The sequence below is a fragment of the Myxocyprinus asiaticus genome, chromosome 7 (genome assembly GCF_019703515.2).
Source record: "Myxocyprinus asiaticus isolate MX2 ecotype Aquarium Trade chromosome 7, UBuf_Myxa_2, whole genome shotgun sequence".
Classification (NCBI taxonomy): Eukaryota; Metazoa; Chordata; class Actinopteri; order Cypriniformes; family Catostomidae; genus Myxocyprinus; species Myxocyprinus asiaticus.
In genome coordinates, this window is record NC_059350.1 from 35,018,194 (window position 1) to 35,032,597 (window position 14,404).

General features: G+C 39.3%; 1 protein-coding gene across 1 annotated transcript in view; it reads left to right on the plus strand.

Moving 5' to 3' along the window:
- tll1 (tolloid-like 1) overlaps positions 1-14,404 on the plus strand; it is a 76,020-nt gene that overhangs the window by 44,499 nt on the left and 17,117 nt on the right. Inside the window, exons 7-16 of the mRNA XM_051703069.1 lie at positions 315-420; positions 549-673; positions 6,677-6,792; positions 6,987-7,089; positions 7,220-7,336; positions 8,649-8,794; positions 9,420-9,615; positions 9,715-9,840; positions 10,232-10,392; positions 11,201-11,381. Coding sequence (XP_051559029.1) covers positions 315-420; positions 549-673; positions 6,677-6,792; positions 6,987-7,089; positions 7,220-7,336; positions 8,649-8,794; positions 9,420-9,615; positions 9,715-9,840; positions 10,232-10,392; positions 11,201-11,381 — 1,377 coding nt within the window. The remainder of the gene's footprint in view (positions 1-314; positions 421-548; positions 674-6,676; positions 6,793-6,986; positions 7,090-7,219; positions 7,337-8,648; positions 8,795-9,419; positions 9,616-9,714; positions 9,841-10,231; positions 10,393-11,200; positions 11,382-14,404) is intronic.

Genomic DNA, 14,404 nt, shown 5'->3' on the forward strand with positions numbered 1-14,404 from the left:
ATTCAACAATAATATATGCACTTATTGTGTCTATTAAGCAGAATAAACAGATGTGAAAGATACAGTTTTATCAAATTTAACAGTCTGGCTTGGGGTTGGGGGGGGACCACAGTGGTCTAACTGGGGGGAGGGCCCTCCTTGGAGCCGACCCTGCCCATCACTCATGTCTTCGCACCCTAGCACGTACCTGCTAGTTCAATATGGTTTATAGTCACCGAACCAAAGTAACGCCCTTAAATAAGAAATCCCTTAAAACACTGTGTGAACATAGCCTGTCTGTTTTAATATGTGTGTTTGTGTTTGTGCGCGATCAGGTCAGGAGTATAACTTTATCAAGATGGAACCAGGGGATGTCAACTCTCTTGGTGAGCCGTATGATTTTGACAGCATCATGCATTATGCCAGAAACACTTTCTCCAGGTGAGACTTCTATATGTCTGTCTCTCTAGCTGTCCCTCTTTCTGTCTCCCTCTCTTTCTCTGTCTCTCAGTTAAAAATATACACAAAGAATATTGTAATTGTTTCCTTTTTGTCTTTCTCTGCCTTAGAGGGATGTTTTTAGACACGATTCTTCCCTCTCGAGATGAGAATGGCGTCAGGCCTGCTATAGGTCAGAGAACTAGACTCAGTAAAGGAGACATATCACAGGCCAAGAAGCTTTACAGATGCCCAGGTAGACCTGCTGTGTGCGTGTGTGTGTGTGTGTGTGTGTGTGTGTGTGTGTGTGTAAAAGTGAAAATGTTAATGAAGAATGACAAAGGGTGTTAACTGAAGGAAATGATCTCATTTTATGGGCAGAAAAGAGTGTATCCAGTTGATATTGTGTGTATATGTGCATGTGTGGTTGTCTATGTGTATTTGCTTGGATGAAATAATTTGTTTTTGTCAGTTTTATGATGCACATGTGCTTAAGTCTCACTCAGGAAAGTGGAGAGGGCCACCCTGACATTTTGCAAACAGAGAGCGTGATGGGATCCTCCCGCTTTACTGCCTGTGTTTGGGTGTGTGGGAACTGGGCATTCCAAAATTGGGAGAAATAGGGGAAAAATCCCAAAAAAAAAAAAAAAAAAAAAAAAGAAATAGTTCACTCCATAATGAAAATGTTGTCATTATTTACTCACCCTTATGTCTTTCCAATTTACTGTCTTTGGTGAAACCCAAAAGGAGGTGTTAGTCAAAAGGGGTATTTACACTTGGCCACATTCATGGGTCTCCACCAAACGGATATAAATCTGATCTTCAAGTCCCGCACTATATGCAAATAAAAGAGTTCACTTCTATGCTAATGGGCAGCAAATTTAAAAGATGTGATTTATTATTTGATTCCAAGTGACTTTTCCCAGTGCGCCTGGGTGTCAGTGTGTGTGCGCGGTGTATTTTCCCCCCGTGTGCTTGTCGTAGTTAAGATGTGTCATGTGCATAAGCTGCGCTCTTTGTCAGTGTTTAGTTTCAGTTTTTTCAGTGATCTGCATCAAATAATAATTATTTTTGTCTCTCCTACAACATGCATCCATTTCTTAGTTTGTTATTATTTTTTGCGCCACGCCAGCCCTATATAAATACTTGGCAACAGATGTTATGCTTTGCATTTTCCGTATGCTAACGTAGCACTGTTTGGGTGGAGTAAAGTTTACATATGTGGATATAACAGCCAGATGCATTTACACTTGTCTGAGTTTTGTCTGGAATGCGTCTCAAACCACTTCTGGAGGATTTACAGTTGCAGTCAGAAGTTTACATACACTTTGTTAGTATTTGGTAGCATTGCCTTTAAATTGTTTCATTTAGGTCAGATGTTTTGGGTAGCCTTCCACAAGCTTCTCACAATAAGTTGTTGGAAATTTGGCCCATTCCTCCAGACAGAACTGGTCAGGTTTGTAGGCCTCCTTGCTTGCACATGCTTTTTCAGTTCTGCCAACAAAATTTCTGTCGGATAGAGGTCAGGGCTTTGTGATGACCACTCCAATACCTTGACTTTGGGGGCAGTGGTAGCTCAGCGGTTAAGGCTCTGGGTTACTGATCAGAAGGTCAGGGGTTCAAGCCCCAGCACTGCCAAGATGCCACTGTTGGGCCCTTGAGCAAGGCCCTTGACCCTATCTGCTCCAGGGGCACCATATCATGGCTGACCCTACACTCTGACCCCAGCCTAGCTGGGATATGTGAAAAAGAAGAATTTCACTGTATATGTGCAAATGTATAATGTGTGATAAATAAAGAAAATTATTATTAATTATTAATTATTATAATTATTACTTTGTTGTCCTTAAGCCATTTTGCCACAACTTTGGAGGAATGCTTGGGGTCATTGTCCATTTGGAAGACCCATTTGCGTCCAAGCTTTAACTTCCTGGCTGATGTCTTGAGATGATGCTTCAATATATCCACATAATTTTCCTTCCTCATGATGCCATCTATTTTGTCAAGTTCACTAAATCCCTCCTGCAGCAAAGCACCCCCACAACATGATGCTGCCAACCCCCTGCTTCACAGTTGGGATGATGTTCTTTGGCTTGCAAGCCTTACCATTTTATCTCCAAACATAATGATGGTCATTATGGCCAAACAGTTAAATTTTTGTTTCATCAGACCAGAGAACATTTCTCCAATAGTAAGATCTTTGTCCCCATGTGCACTTGCAAACTGTAGTCTAGCTTTTTTATGGCAGTTTTGGAGCAGTGGCTTCTTCCTTGCTGAGCAGCCTTTCAGGTTATGTCGATATAGGACTTGTTTTTATTGCGGATATAGATACTTGTCTACCTGTTTCCTCCAGCATCTTCACAAGGTCCTTTGCTGTTGTTCTGGGATTGATTTGCACTTTTCACACCAAACTACGTTCATCTTTAGGAGACAGAATGCGTCTCCTTCCTGAGTGGTATGATGGCTACGTGGTCCCATGGCGTTTATACTTGCGTACTATTGTTTGTACAGATGAACGTGGTACCTTCAGGCATTTGGAAATTGCTCCCAAGGATGAACCAGACTTGTGGAGGTCCACAGTTTTTTTCTGAAGTCTTGGGTGATTTCTTTTGATGTTCCCATGATGTCAAGCAAAGAGGCACTGAGTTTGAAGGTAGGCCTTAAAATACATCCACAGGTACACCTCCAGTTGACTCCAATTAGCCTATCAGAAGCTAATTGGCTAATTGCCTAAAGGCTTGACATCATTTTCTGGAATTTTCCAAGCTGCTTAAAGGCACAGTTATCTTAGTGTATGTAAACTTCTGACCCACTGGAATTGTGATATAGTCAATTTAATGTGAAACAATCTGTCTGTAAACAATTGTTGGAAAAATTACTTGGGTCATGCACAAAGTAGATGTCCTAAATGACTTGCCAAAACTATAGTTTGCTAATATGAAATCTGTGGAGTGGTTAAAAAATTAGTCTTAATGACTTCAACTTAAGTGTATTTAAACTTCTGACTTCAACTGTATATCCGTCTCGAATCCGTCTTGAAGGGCATTTACACTTGGTCTTTTCATGATCGGATAGCAATCCGATCAGCAAAAACACATGAAGTGACGAAGTGTAAATAAATATCCCCAGAATGTCTGTGCTGCTTTATTCCAAACAAAGTGGACGGTGATTTATACTCCCAAGCTCCAAAAACTATCATAAAAGTATAACAAAAGTAATTCATACTAGAGCTAGACTGATATTTTGGTTTTACCAATTAATCAGCGGCAGTTGTTGCTTTTTGGAAATATCGGTTATCTTCAAAAATCTATGCCAATATTTTTTTATTTTTTTTTATTTGTGATTAACAATCACATGAGGGTTTGCTGTATCTAAATGTTTCATCATTGACAATATTTATCCATATTTTTATCCTCACTTATGCATATTTTGCTAATTTATTTTATGCATATTTGTTATATGTGACTAGGCTATATGGAAACGTGCCCCGTTAGCACATACATTGTGTCTCCAACTTCATAACTTGTGAATAATAATAAATCTTATTTCTCATTTAACCTCATCTGGTGAAATATATTGGCTATAAAGCTTAATTTGGTAAATACTTACATATAGTGCATTGTAAAGGAGCCAAGTCTTCATCATTTAAAAATAAGAGCCCCTTGTGTGTTTTGGGCTTGTTAAACATCCCAAATTCTTCACCAAATAATTTTTCAGGTTAGTATTGGGATTTTGGTTAAACAATAAACTGCATCTGGTATTTTATTCATTTTGGACTCTGTGTCTTTAGATGCATCTCAGTTGGTGTCAAGCCATTGATGGCAAATGTTCTTCCATGTCACATGATCTGTCAACACAAACATGTCAAGTTTGAACATATTTGATGGCAAATAAGATTTGAGAGCTACAGCAGAGGGGAAATTTATCAGTGAACAATGACTAGGGCTGTTGTGGTGTCAAATATTTACCACTGCAGTGTTTAATGGCCAGCCTTTTTTCTGTCTGTGATTGCACCAATAGCCTATCTTATACCTCGGTAACATTTAAACGTTAACAGCTAAAATATTCCAGAATGTCAAAATCTGTTAATATAGCTAAACTCGAATATTCAGCAAGACTTAATATCATTAAACAGCTGAACAATAATTAAATGGAAAAACTTTTCAATAGTCAAATGTTTTCAATATTTCGACAGGAAAACCCCCCCAAATTTTAGAGAGGACCTCACTGGTGTTATGATCTATTCAGCCACACTAAATTCACATTCAGTCAATGAAATTACTGACAAAATGTACAATTCTTTTATTTTTATAATAAAGACGAGATGGAACAAAATATGCATCATGAGGACAATTAAACACTTCTACTTAAAACAAACTGTTGATGAAAATATGACGTAAAATAAATAAAACTGTAAGATATTACCAATGCATCAACAATGTTTTATTTAGAAGGAGAAAAACCTTGTTGAATTAAACCAATTCAAATGATCCAGTCATAGTATTTTGAGGATTGCACTGTCTGAGTTGCAGGAGATAAAGAGCCAAACACTGATAAACTGAAGCTTTAGAATTTTAAGAATCGACAACACAGCAACTAAGGATCCAGTACTTAACTAAACTCATATGCTCCTGTATTATTTCATTAATTTATTTCAGATTTTTGCAAGGTCTTATAATTTGATACATTTACGTGCTCATCACTGCCAGTGGCACTCCACCACTGCACTGCCACTTCACAACCGGGGTGGGGCGGTTGTCACAGTGATCCTACCAGCCCTAACAAAGACCTACATTTTGGTCTGTTCCTCACACAAAGCTATCATTTGTCTTCAGAAGCCTTCGAATATAGTGCATAATTAGTTTATTTAATTAAGCTATTATGGTTTCTTATCCTTTTTGGAGCTCAATAGTATAAGTCACCATCCACTTTTCTTGTTTGGAAAAGAGCAGCTTAGACATTCTGCTTAATATTTCCTTTTGTATTACATAGAAGAAAAAAATAATACTGGGTTGGAACAACATGAGGGAGTAAATGATGACAATATTTTAATTTTAGGATGAACTGTTCCAAAGTTCATATCTTTGCCGTCACACAAATTATCAGTCAAAGTTTAGCTTGAAAAAAAAGGGCGATTGTCTTCCAACACAGCAAGTTCACCCACCTTCACCCATGCCAAAGATAACAGCTTATCTAACACAAGGTTAAATCAGGATTGTTGTGTGGCTGTGCCTTTATCTTTCTTTGAATTTGACACCCAAAAGCACATTCATACACAACCACTGTCCAGTTAGCTGTGATGAAAAACAGAGGCCTCTCTGACAAATGTTTGGCCAGCCACTACATCAGTAATTGGGAGGAACATTTGGCAATTGTTAGCAGCAGATTTGGCTTCTCTTGAACAGAGAATCTGCTGCCCAATCTTGGACTGATTGGCTCCTGAGATCTCATTAGAACAGTCAATAGGTCTTTGTTACTTCATTGTGTGTGTGTGCGTTTGCATGTGCGTGTGTGTGTGCATGTACGCTACCGGTCAAAAGTTTTGAAACACTTGACTGAAATGTTTCTCATGATCTTATAAATCTTTTGATCTGAAGGCGTATGCTTAAATGTTTGAAATTAGTTTTGTAGACAAAAATATAATTGTGCCAACATATTAATTTATTTCATTATAAAACTAAAAATGTAATAAAAAAAAAAGTTTTTGAAATTGATGACATGGACCAAATAATAAAGAAAAGCAGCCAATAAGTGCCCAACATAGATGGGAACTCCTTCAATACTGTTAAAAAGCATCCCAGGGTGATACTTCAAGAAGCTGGTTGAGAAAATGTTAAGTTTACATGTCTGCAAATTCTAGGCAAAGGGTGACTACTTTGAAGATGCTAAAATATAACACAGTTTTGATTTATTTTGGATTTTGTTTAGTCACAACATTATTCCCATAGTTCTATTTGTTATTCCATAGTTTTGATGACTTTACTATTATTTTAAAATGTGAAAAAAAAAAAAAATATATATATATATATATAATAAAGAATGAGTAAGTGTTTCAAAACTTTTGACTGGTAGTGTACGTGTGCGTGTGTGTGTATGTATGTGGTCAAATGAACAGGGGACAATAAGAAGATAAACTTTTTTCTTTGGTAATTACAATCACCTATTATTAAACAAATTAGATTACGTGATTTCTATACTCTTTGTATGTGTATCTGTTTGTATGCTCATTTATCATGTTGCTGTGTTGGTCTTTCTCCAGCATGTGGCGAAACACTGCAGGACTCAGTGGGTAATTTCTCATCTCCTGGATACCCAAATGGATACCCATCATATACACACTGTGTATGGAGAATCTCTGTCACACCTGGGGAGAAGGTAAGACAATTCTGCTGTGTGTGCCTTTATTAAGGTTCATTGCATAGCTTAGTGTAATATAGTGTAAGGTTCTGCATTTTTCAGTCAATGTCTTTCTGTAGTTGTCTTCACTCAGAGGGTGTAGATAAAGAAATGCTGATCCACTGTGTGAGATTTGACGTGTATGATAGCTGCACGTGTGCTGCTTATTTCAGATAGTGTTAAACTTCACCACTATGGACCTATACAAGAGCAGCCTGTGCTGGTATGATTACATAGAGGTTCGTGATGGATACTGGAGGAAAGCGCCACTGCTGGGTACATACACACTGGTGGATTCACCAGGAAGAACCTGGAATATTTTACCAAATAATTTGTATCACCAATGTAAGGTGTGCTTATGATACACTGTTATTTACAGTACATCTCATATTGTATGTGTTTGCAGGTCGTTTCTGTGGTGATAAAATTCCAGAAGTTTTGGTGTCTACAGACAGTCGGATGTGGATTGAGTTCCGCAGTAGCAGCAACTGGGTTGGAAAGGGATTCGCAGCAGTCTATGAAGGTGTGTGCGTGTATGGGTGCAAATGTACTTAGCTATGGTTTGGGGACACAATTGTCCCAAGCTGGGTTTGGCTTAGTTTGTAGTATACAGTACTGTAACAGTTCAAGGACAGGCAAGGAGGTGGGAACCGACTGAACAGTAAACATAAATTTAATGATATAAATGGACTTAAAACAACATAAAACATAAGGACACAGACACACAAGCAACGCGGCTGCGTGCATCTCTCTCTCTCTCGAACTGGCACCTCCGGCTCCCCTTTATCTCGCTCTCCCGCTGATCAGCTGATTCAGCGCCGGCCTTGCATCATGACGGCCCGGCCACGCCCTCCCCCTCGTCACACTCCTCCCCCGCCCGATTCAGGCCGGGGTACCACCGGTCTGACCAACTCCACCCCCCCACCCCCCATCTCTGGAGGGGAGACGCTGCTCTTCCGGCCATTGTGTCAGCCGGTGGTCCACCCCGCGTCCTGCAAACCTGGGGGAGAGAAAAGGGGAGGTGAGCGGAAACACACAGAGAGAGAGAAAGAGGAGAGAGAGAGAGAAGAACTTGCTCGCCGGCTCTCAGACGCGCCGTCGCCCGGTCCTCAACCGCTCCTACGCCCTCTGGCGGTTGCCAGATCGCTCCTCCACCGGCAGATGTTAGTGAGTCCTCCAGCCCCTGCTGGATAGAACTACTCCTCCCCTTCTTCGGCGGATGGCAGCAGTTCCGCCTGCTCTCAGCGGCCGGCAGTGACCCCTTCATCCCCAGGCAGATGGCCGCGGCTGCTCCCCTGGCAGATGGCAGGACTCCTCCCTCCCGGGTTTTGGCACCACTGTAACAGTTCAAAGGATGGGCAAGGAGGAGGCGGGAACCGGCTGAACAGTAAACATAAAGTTTAATAAGAAACTCAACATAAAACAAACATAAACAAACGCAGACACACATGCAATGCGGCTGCGTGCGTCACTCTCTCTCTCTCTCGAACTGCTGCCTCCGGCTCCCCTGTATCTCATTCTCCCGCTGATCAGCTGATTCAGCGCCGGCCGTGCATCATCACAGCCGGCCACGCCCTCCTCCTCATCACAAGTATATAGTTGGCTTTATTTAAAAACAGTAGAAATCATATCAGCTGAAAAGCAAGTTATTACATTTTGATGAAACTTTGCGAGGTCAAAAAAATGCATGTACGAATCATTCACAATAAGACCAGTAACATGCATTAAGAAAATAAATATGGTCAATTTTGACTTCATGCCGACTTCAAAAATGTCTAAAGCCAAAGTAAAAATCTATTTTGCCCTGCAATAAGCTCTCTCTCTGTGTCCTGTAGCGATATGTGGAGGGGAGATCAATAAAGACTCTGGACAGATTCAGTCTCCAAACTATCCAGATGACTACCGTCCATCTAAAGAGTGTGTGTGGAGGATCACGGTGTCTGAGGGCTACAGCGTGGGCTTGAGCTTTCAGGTCTTTGAGGTTAGGTTGTTTTCTCCTCTCTTTTCTCTGTTCATTTATGTGTTTCCTATCAACTTATTTTACCAAAGTTCTGTTTTTACTTTAGTCACAGCTTTCCTTTCTCCATCTCTCATTCTCTTCCTCCTTCCTTATCTTTTCATTCAGAGAGAGAGAGAGAGAGAGAGAGAGAGAGAGAGAGAGAGGAAAATATGTCATTATTTACTTGTCTGTTGTTTAAATTAGGCTGTCGTATGTTTATGTTTATGTTATACACGTGCAAATGCACACACATCATTGTCAAGTTTATTTTCCTATAAGACTGCAGGTGGGTGAGCCAAAAGACAGACATATTTGATAATTTACACTAAAGCGTCGGAATGTTGTTATAAGCCATAAGTATGTATGTGCACCATTGTATGTGTCAGTAGGTCAAAGGTGTTGAATTGTTCAGAAGGAACGAAACCACATTTTCTCCATTTGCAAACTGACATTCACACTTTCTTTTGCACGAATGCATTCCATAAAGTGTAGGACGTGCTGGTTCCAGGCCTGAGATCCTGTTTTTATTGGATTGTTTCCTAGGCACTGACACCTAAGGTGTCGTTGACACACTAATGCCATTAACACAATGTGTGTGTGTTTGCAGATCGAGAGGCATGATAGCTGTGCGTATGACTACCTAGAAGTTAGAGATGGTTTGTCTGAGACCAGCCCTCTGATTGGTCGATTCTGTGGCTATGATAAACCTGAAGATATTCAATCCACTTCCAACACCCTCTGGATGAAATTCGTCTCTGATGGGACTGTTAATAAAGCAGGCTTTGCTGCAAACTTCTTCAAAGGTACACAAATACAGAGCCTGTATTAAAATGATGCTATCAGATTGTGATGTGTTGGCCTATTCAATGACTGACATGTGTGTGTGTTTGTCATTATAACAGAGGAGGACGAGTGTCTGAAACCAGATAACGGGGGCTGTGAGCAGAGATGTGTGAACACATTAGGAAGCTTCAAGTGTGCCTGTGATCCTGGATATGAACTGGCCCCTGACAAGAAGAGCTGTGAAGGTAAGAAAGAGTGTGTGTGTGTGTGTGTGTGTGTGTGTGTGTGCGTGTTCACACACACTACCCACAGGTGCTTCCGTATTACTGGTTCAAACACGTTCAGCGGAAGCACAGACCAAAATGAACGGTTGAGGAGAACATCCACAGTCAACAGGAAAACAACAGGAACAAACAGAACTTAGCCCACACTTGCTTTGCTCAGAAACCTCATGATTTCTGTCCTTAATAAAGCACAATGTGCTGCGGTCACACTATAATAACAAAACCCATCAAATACCCGTTCTCTTAGTTTAGCTTTAATTGCAGCCTTATTAGTCAGTATATACTGCCTGAGATCTGAAGACAGAATCTTTCACTTTGGTGTTTTTAAAAACCTTTGTTCTCTCACTTTCAGCTGCATGTGGAGGTTTGTTGACTAAGTTGAACGGCACAATCACCACCCCCGGCTGGCCCAAGGAATACCCCCCCAATAAGAACTGTGTGTGGCAAGTTGTGGCCCCATCTCAATACCGCATATCCATGCAGTTTGAAGCCTTTGAACTAGAGGGAAATGAGGTGAGAGCGCAAACTCCTTAAAGGGAAAGTTCCCCAAAAAATTTAATTCTCTCATCATTTACTCACCCTCCTGCCATCCCAGATGTGCATGACTTTCTCTCCTCTGCAGAACACAAACGAAGATTTTTAGAAGAAAATGTCATCTCTGTTGGTCCTTACAGTGCAAGTGAATGGTGACCAGACCTTTGAAGCACCAAAAATCACATAAAGGCCACATAAAAGTGACCCATAAGTGGTTAAATCCATATCTTCAGAAGCGATATGATAGGTGTGGTTGAGAAACAGATCAATATTTAAGTCCTTTTTTACTACACTATAAATCTCCATGTTCACTTCCACTTTCATATTCTTTTAAATTTTGAAAGTGAAAGTGGAGATTTATGGTAAAAAAGGACTTAAATATGTATCTGTTTCTCATCCACAGCTATCATATCGCTTCTGAAGATATGGATAAAACCACTGGAGTCGTATGGATTACTTTTATGCTGCCTTTATGTGATTTTTGGAGCTTCAGTGGTCTGGTCACCATTCACTAGCATTGTATGGACCTACAGAGCTGAGATATTCTTCTAAAAATCTTTGTTTTTGTTCAGCAGAAGTAAGTCATACACATCTGGGATGGCATGAGGGTGAGTAAATGATGAGAGAATTTTCATTTTTGGGTGAACTATCCCTTTAACACTGTGTGATGTGTGTGCTTGCAAGTATGGTGTTATTGTTTGTGTAATATTGATGGATGGATGGAAGTATCTGTGTGTGAGAAGTTTATATTAGTGTAATACTGTATATGTGTATTGTATCTGTGCAGGTGTGCAAGTATGATTTTGTTGAAGTGCGGAGCGGCTTGTCATCTGACTCAAAGCTTCATGGGAAATACTGCGGTACGGAGGTTCCTGAGGTCATTACCTCCCAGTACAACAACATGCGAATCGAGTTCAAGTCAGACAACACTGTCTCCAAGAAAGGCTTCAAAGCTCACTTCTTCTCCGGTAAGACCACCATGTCAGAACGTTTAATTTGAAATTGAGATTTGGACGTCTTTTATCTTTGTTTTGACATCCTCACCCAAGCTTGCTTGTATAAGTGATTTTCACAATGTAAATTTCAGAAGCTTTTCAAACATTTTCTGAGGTAACAGCCTTTGAGGATCTTGGGCCCTCTCTCACTCGACTGTATCGCGAGAAGATCTGAGGGTTTGGTTAGAAACTTTTATTGTGTGAACATACTGTACGGAAGCATTAATCCAAAGACTGCAATCTGGAGTTTAGGATAATTATTTACTTTTATCTTTTTTTATATATATCTTTTTTTGTGTTTTAAATGTGAATGTCTCATAATTAAATGTGCATTGGCAATTGTAATTTGTACATTGAAAATTCTACTGAAACTACAAATGTGTGAATCGGGGCAGGCCCACTCATTACACAGAGCAACTCTTGTCATATGCCAGATTTGATTGGCCAGCAGGTTATGTCAGGGCCTGATCCAGGTATAGCCTTCTTTCTCCTGATTAGTTCTTGGGCAATGGATTGGCCCTCAGGGGCCTTTTAAAATCCATTCATCTGCTCATAATGGGCCTTGTCTCTATGGCAACAAATGAAATGTCCCAATCTTTTGGGTCAGCAGCATTTGTTAAAATCAAACTGATTTCATGACTATAAGATAGTGTAACTTATTTGCAAATTGTTATTGTACTGTTAACACATTCAGTTTTTTGTCTAACTTATCAGTTGTTTGTGGCGGGGATGTTAATTCTGATCTTGCTAACTGCTGTGCCAACCTCTTTATTAAAATATTCTCCATCCCTGGAGCTAGAAAAAAATGATAAACAGAAGACAGGTAATATAAACAAAACAATCATATGACTATATTATAATACAATACATATAAATGTATACTATGTACAAATACACCTTTCTCATAATCAATATAAATATTTTGAACACAAAAAAGATCAAGAAGAGAGAAGTAATTTACTAATTTACTGATCTACTAAGATAATATTAATAGCCCAATTGGTCTCATGAAATATGCCCTTCTTATTTGTTCATTTCCTCCTGCAATGACGTGAATCCATGTGTTTTTTTATTTGTTTTTTTTTTGTTGTTTTTTTTAGAAATTTAACCCACACAATGTGAAATGTACATAATGCAAACTCCAGAAAAAATATTATTTCATAATCGCACACCTACACGTTCTAGGACATATTAAAAGACTCCAGTTGTTTGGCAAAGGTACAAAGAGAATTAGAGATTTTCTGATTCAAGAGACAATTGTAAATGAACTAGACTGGTTTTTGATAGGAGTGATTTATGGGAGATAATCATAACTTTTTAAAACCCCATGCTTTAATGTATCCCTTCACTTTCCAAATAATTCCTACACCCCTATTTTTTATTTTTGTGTATTTTTACATATTTTAATGATTTCTGTTTTATTATAATTATTATTATGTTGTACAGAAAGTTAACATAAAGGCTTATTATTACAATAAAGCACAAGCAGGCCCAGGGTCTGCTTTTTTATTCATAATATATTGGTATGTAGGTCTTCTGGATATATTAGTACTGTATAACTGGAATGCACAAATGAAAATTTAGCACATACTGTACACATGGTGAATGAGTCCCTCTGCATTTGCAGTTTGTTTGAGTGAGAGAGAAAGATCAGCTCGCAATGAGTTATAATAGCGTCTCTCTCATTGTCTGGAAGGCCCTGAGGTTTTTGCTGGCCCAGTGCCGGCAGATTTAGGGAGGTCCCCAGAGCTCTCCTACACACTGTTAATCTGTATGAGTGTGTTTGTGTGTGTGATTGAGCCAAGAGAGTGACGAACTGGACATGATAAAAAAACTAGATTCATTTCTGGTGTAAGCACAGTACAGAAAGCAAGATTAAGACCGATGCTCTAGCTATGTGTCTGCAGGCTGTGATCACACATCTTATTCTGATCTTTACTGGACCTGTAAAATGACAGGCAGCTTTTTGGGGGAGTAGGGTTTATTGCTGATGTTGTAACTTGGTTTGACTGCATACTTAATTTATCATATCTGTTTAGCCGTGTGACATTTTAGAATCAAGCATTTAAGGCAGTGGTTCGCAGACTTTTTTTGATGAATGGCCCCTACTTCATTCCCTGAAATAGACAGAAACTAATAATAAAAGTGATATCGTTAATATATTTTACATTTGCCTTTTTGAATTTTTTTATTTATTCATTAATGATTTATTTTTATAGTTTTAACAGTGGAATTTGTAACAAGACCATAGTAAACACATGGAAGCATGGATCTTCTTCCCAACCATGGTTAGATGTAACATGATTTCTATAAAACAAACTATGGCATTTTTGTCATTATAAACAGTAGACCAGTAAACACATGTAAAAACAATAAATACAAAATATAAATATTTATAAGTTGTAACAAAAATTTATTATATTCCCTCACTCCTGTAGCCTATGACAAATTTAATAGAGCTGAAGTAGTGAATGATAATATTTATTATCAATCTGTTTCTGCCTAAAGGACAGTTAGTGTTACTATAGTAAATTTAAGGGTGGTGATGTAGAATTCTGTGCTGAATTCAAATGGTTTCCACTTCTCGTGCCTTGCTTCTCACTGATTCTCGCAAAGCTGCGAGTTTAAGAGCTCGAGCTTTAAGAGTTTTGCGCTGCTCTGTCCATTGAGCTGTATCCATCTACAGAGCCATACAGGTGCATTAGCCAAGGTTGTGCCTTCGCCTGTGTATTTGACGCTGCTAAACCAGATACTTCAGATGTGTCGCTAGACTTCAAAATCAGATGAACCATGGTAAAAATGCGTACCAACCCATATAATTGAGAACCAACTGATATACTCCAAGACTGGATATACTTTTTAATGCAAAGAGGAACTTGACAATAGATTTAATTATTATGACTGATAAACGCCCCCCATTTGTAACCTAACGCCCCCCTCTCTACTAATTTGCTCTCAGCACCCCCTGGCATCATTTGAACGCCTCCTGGGGGGCG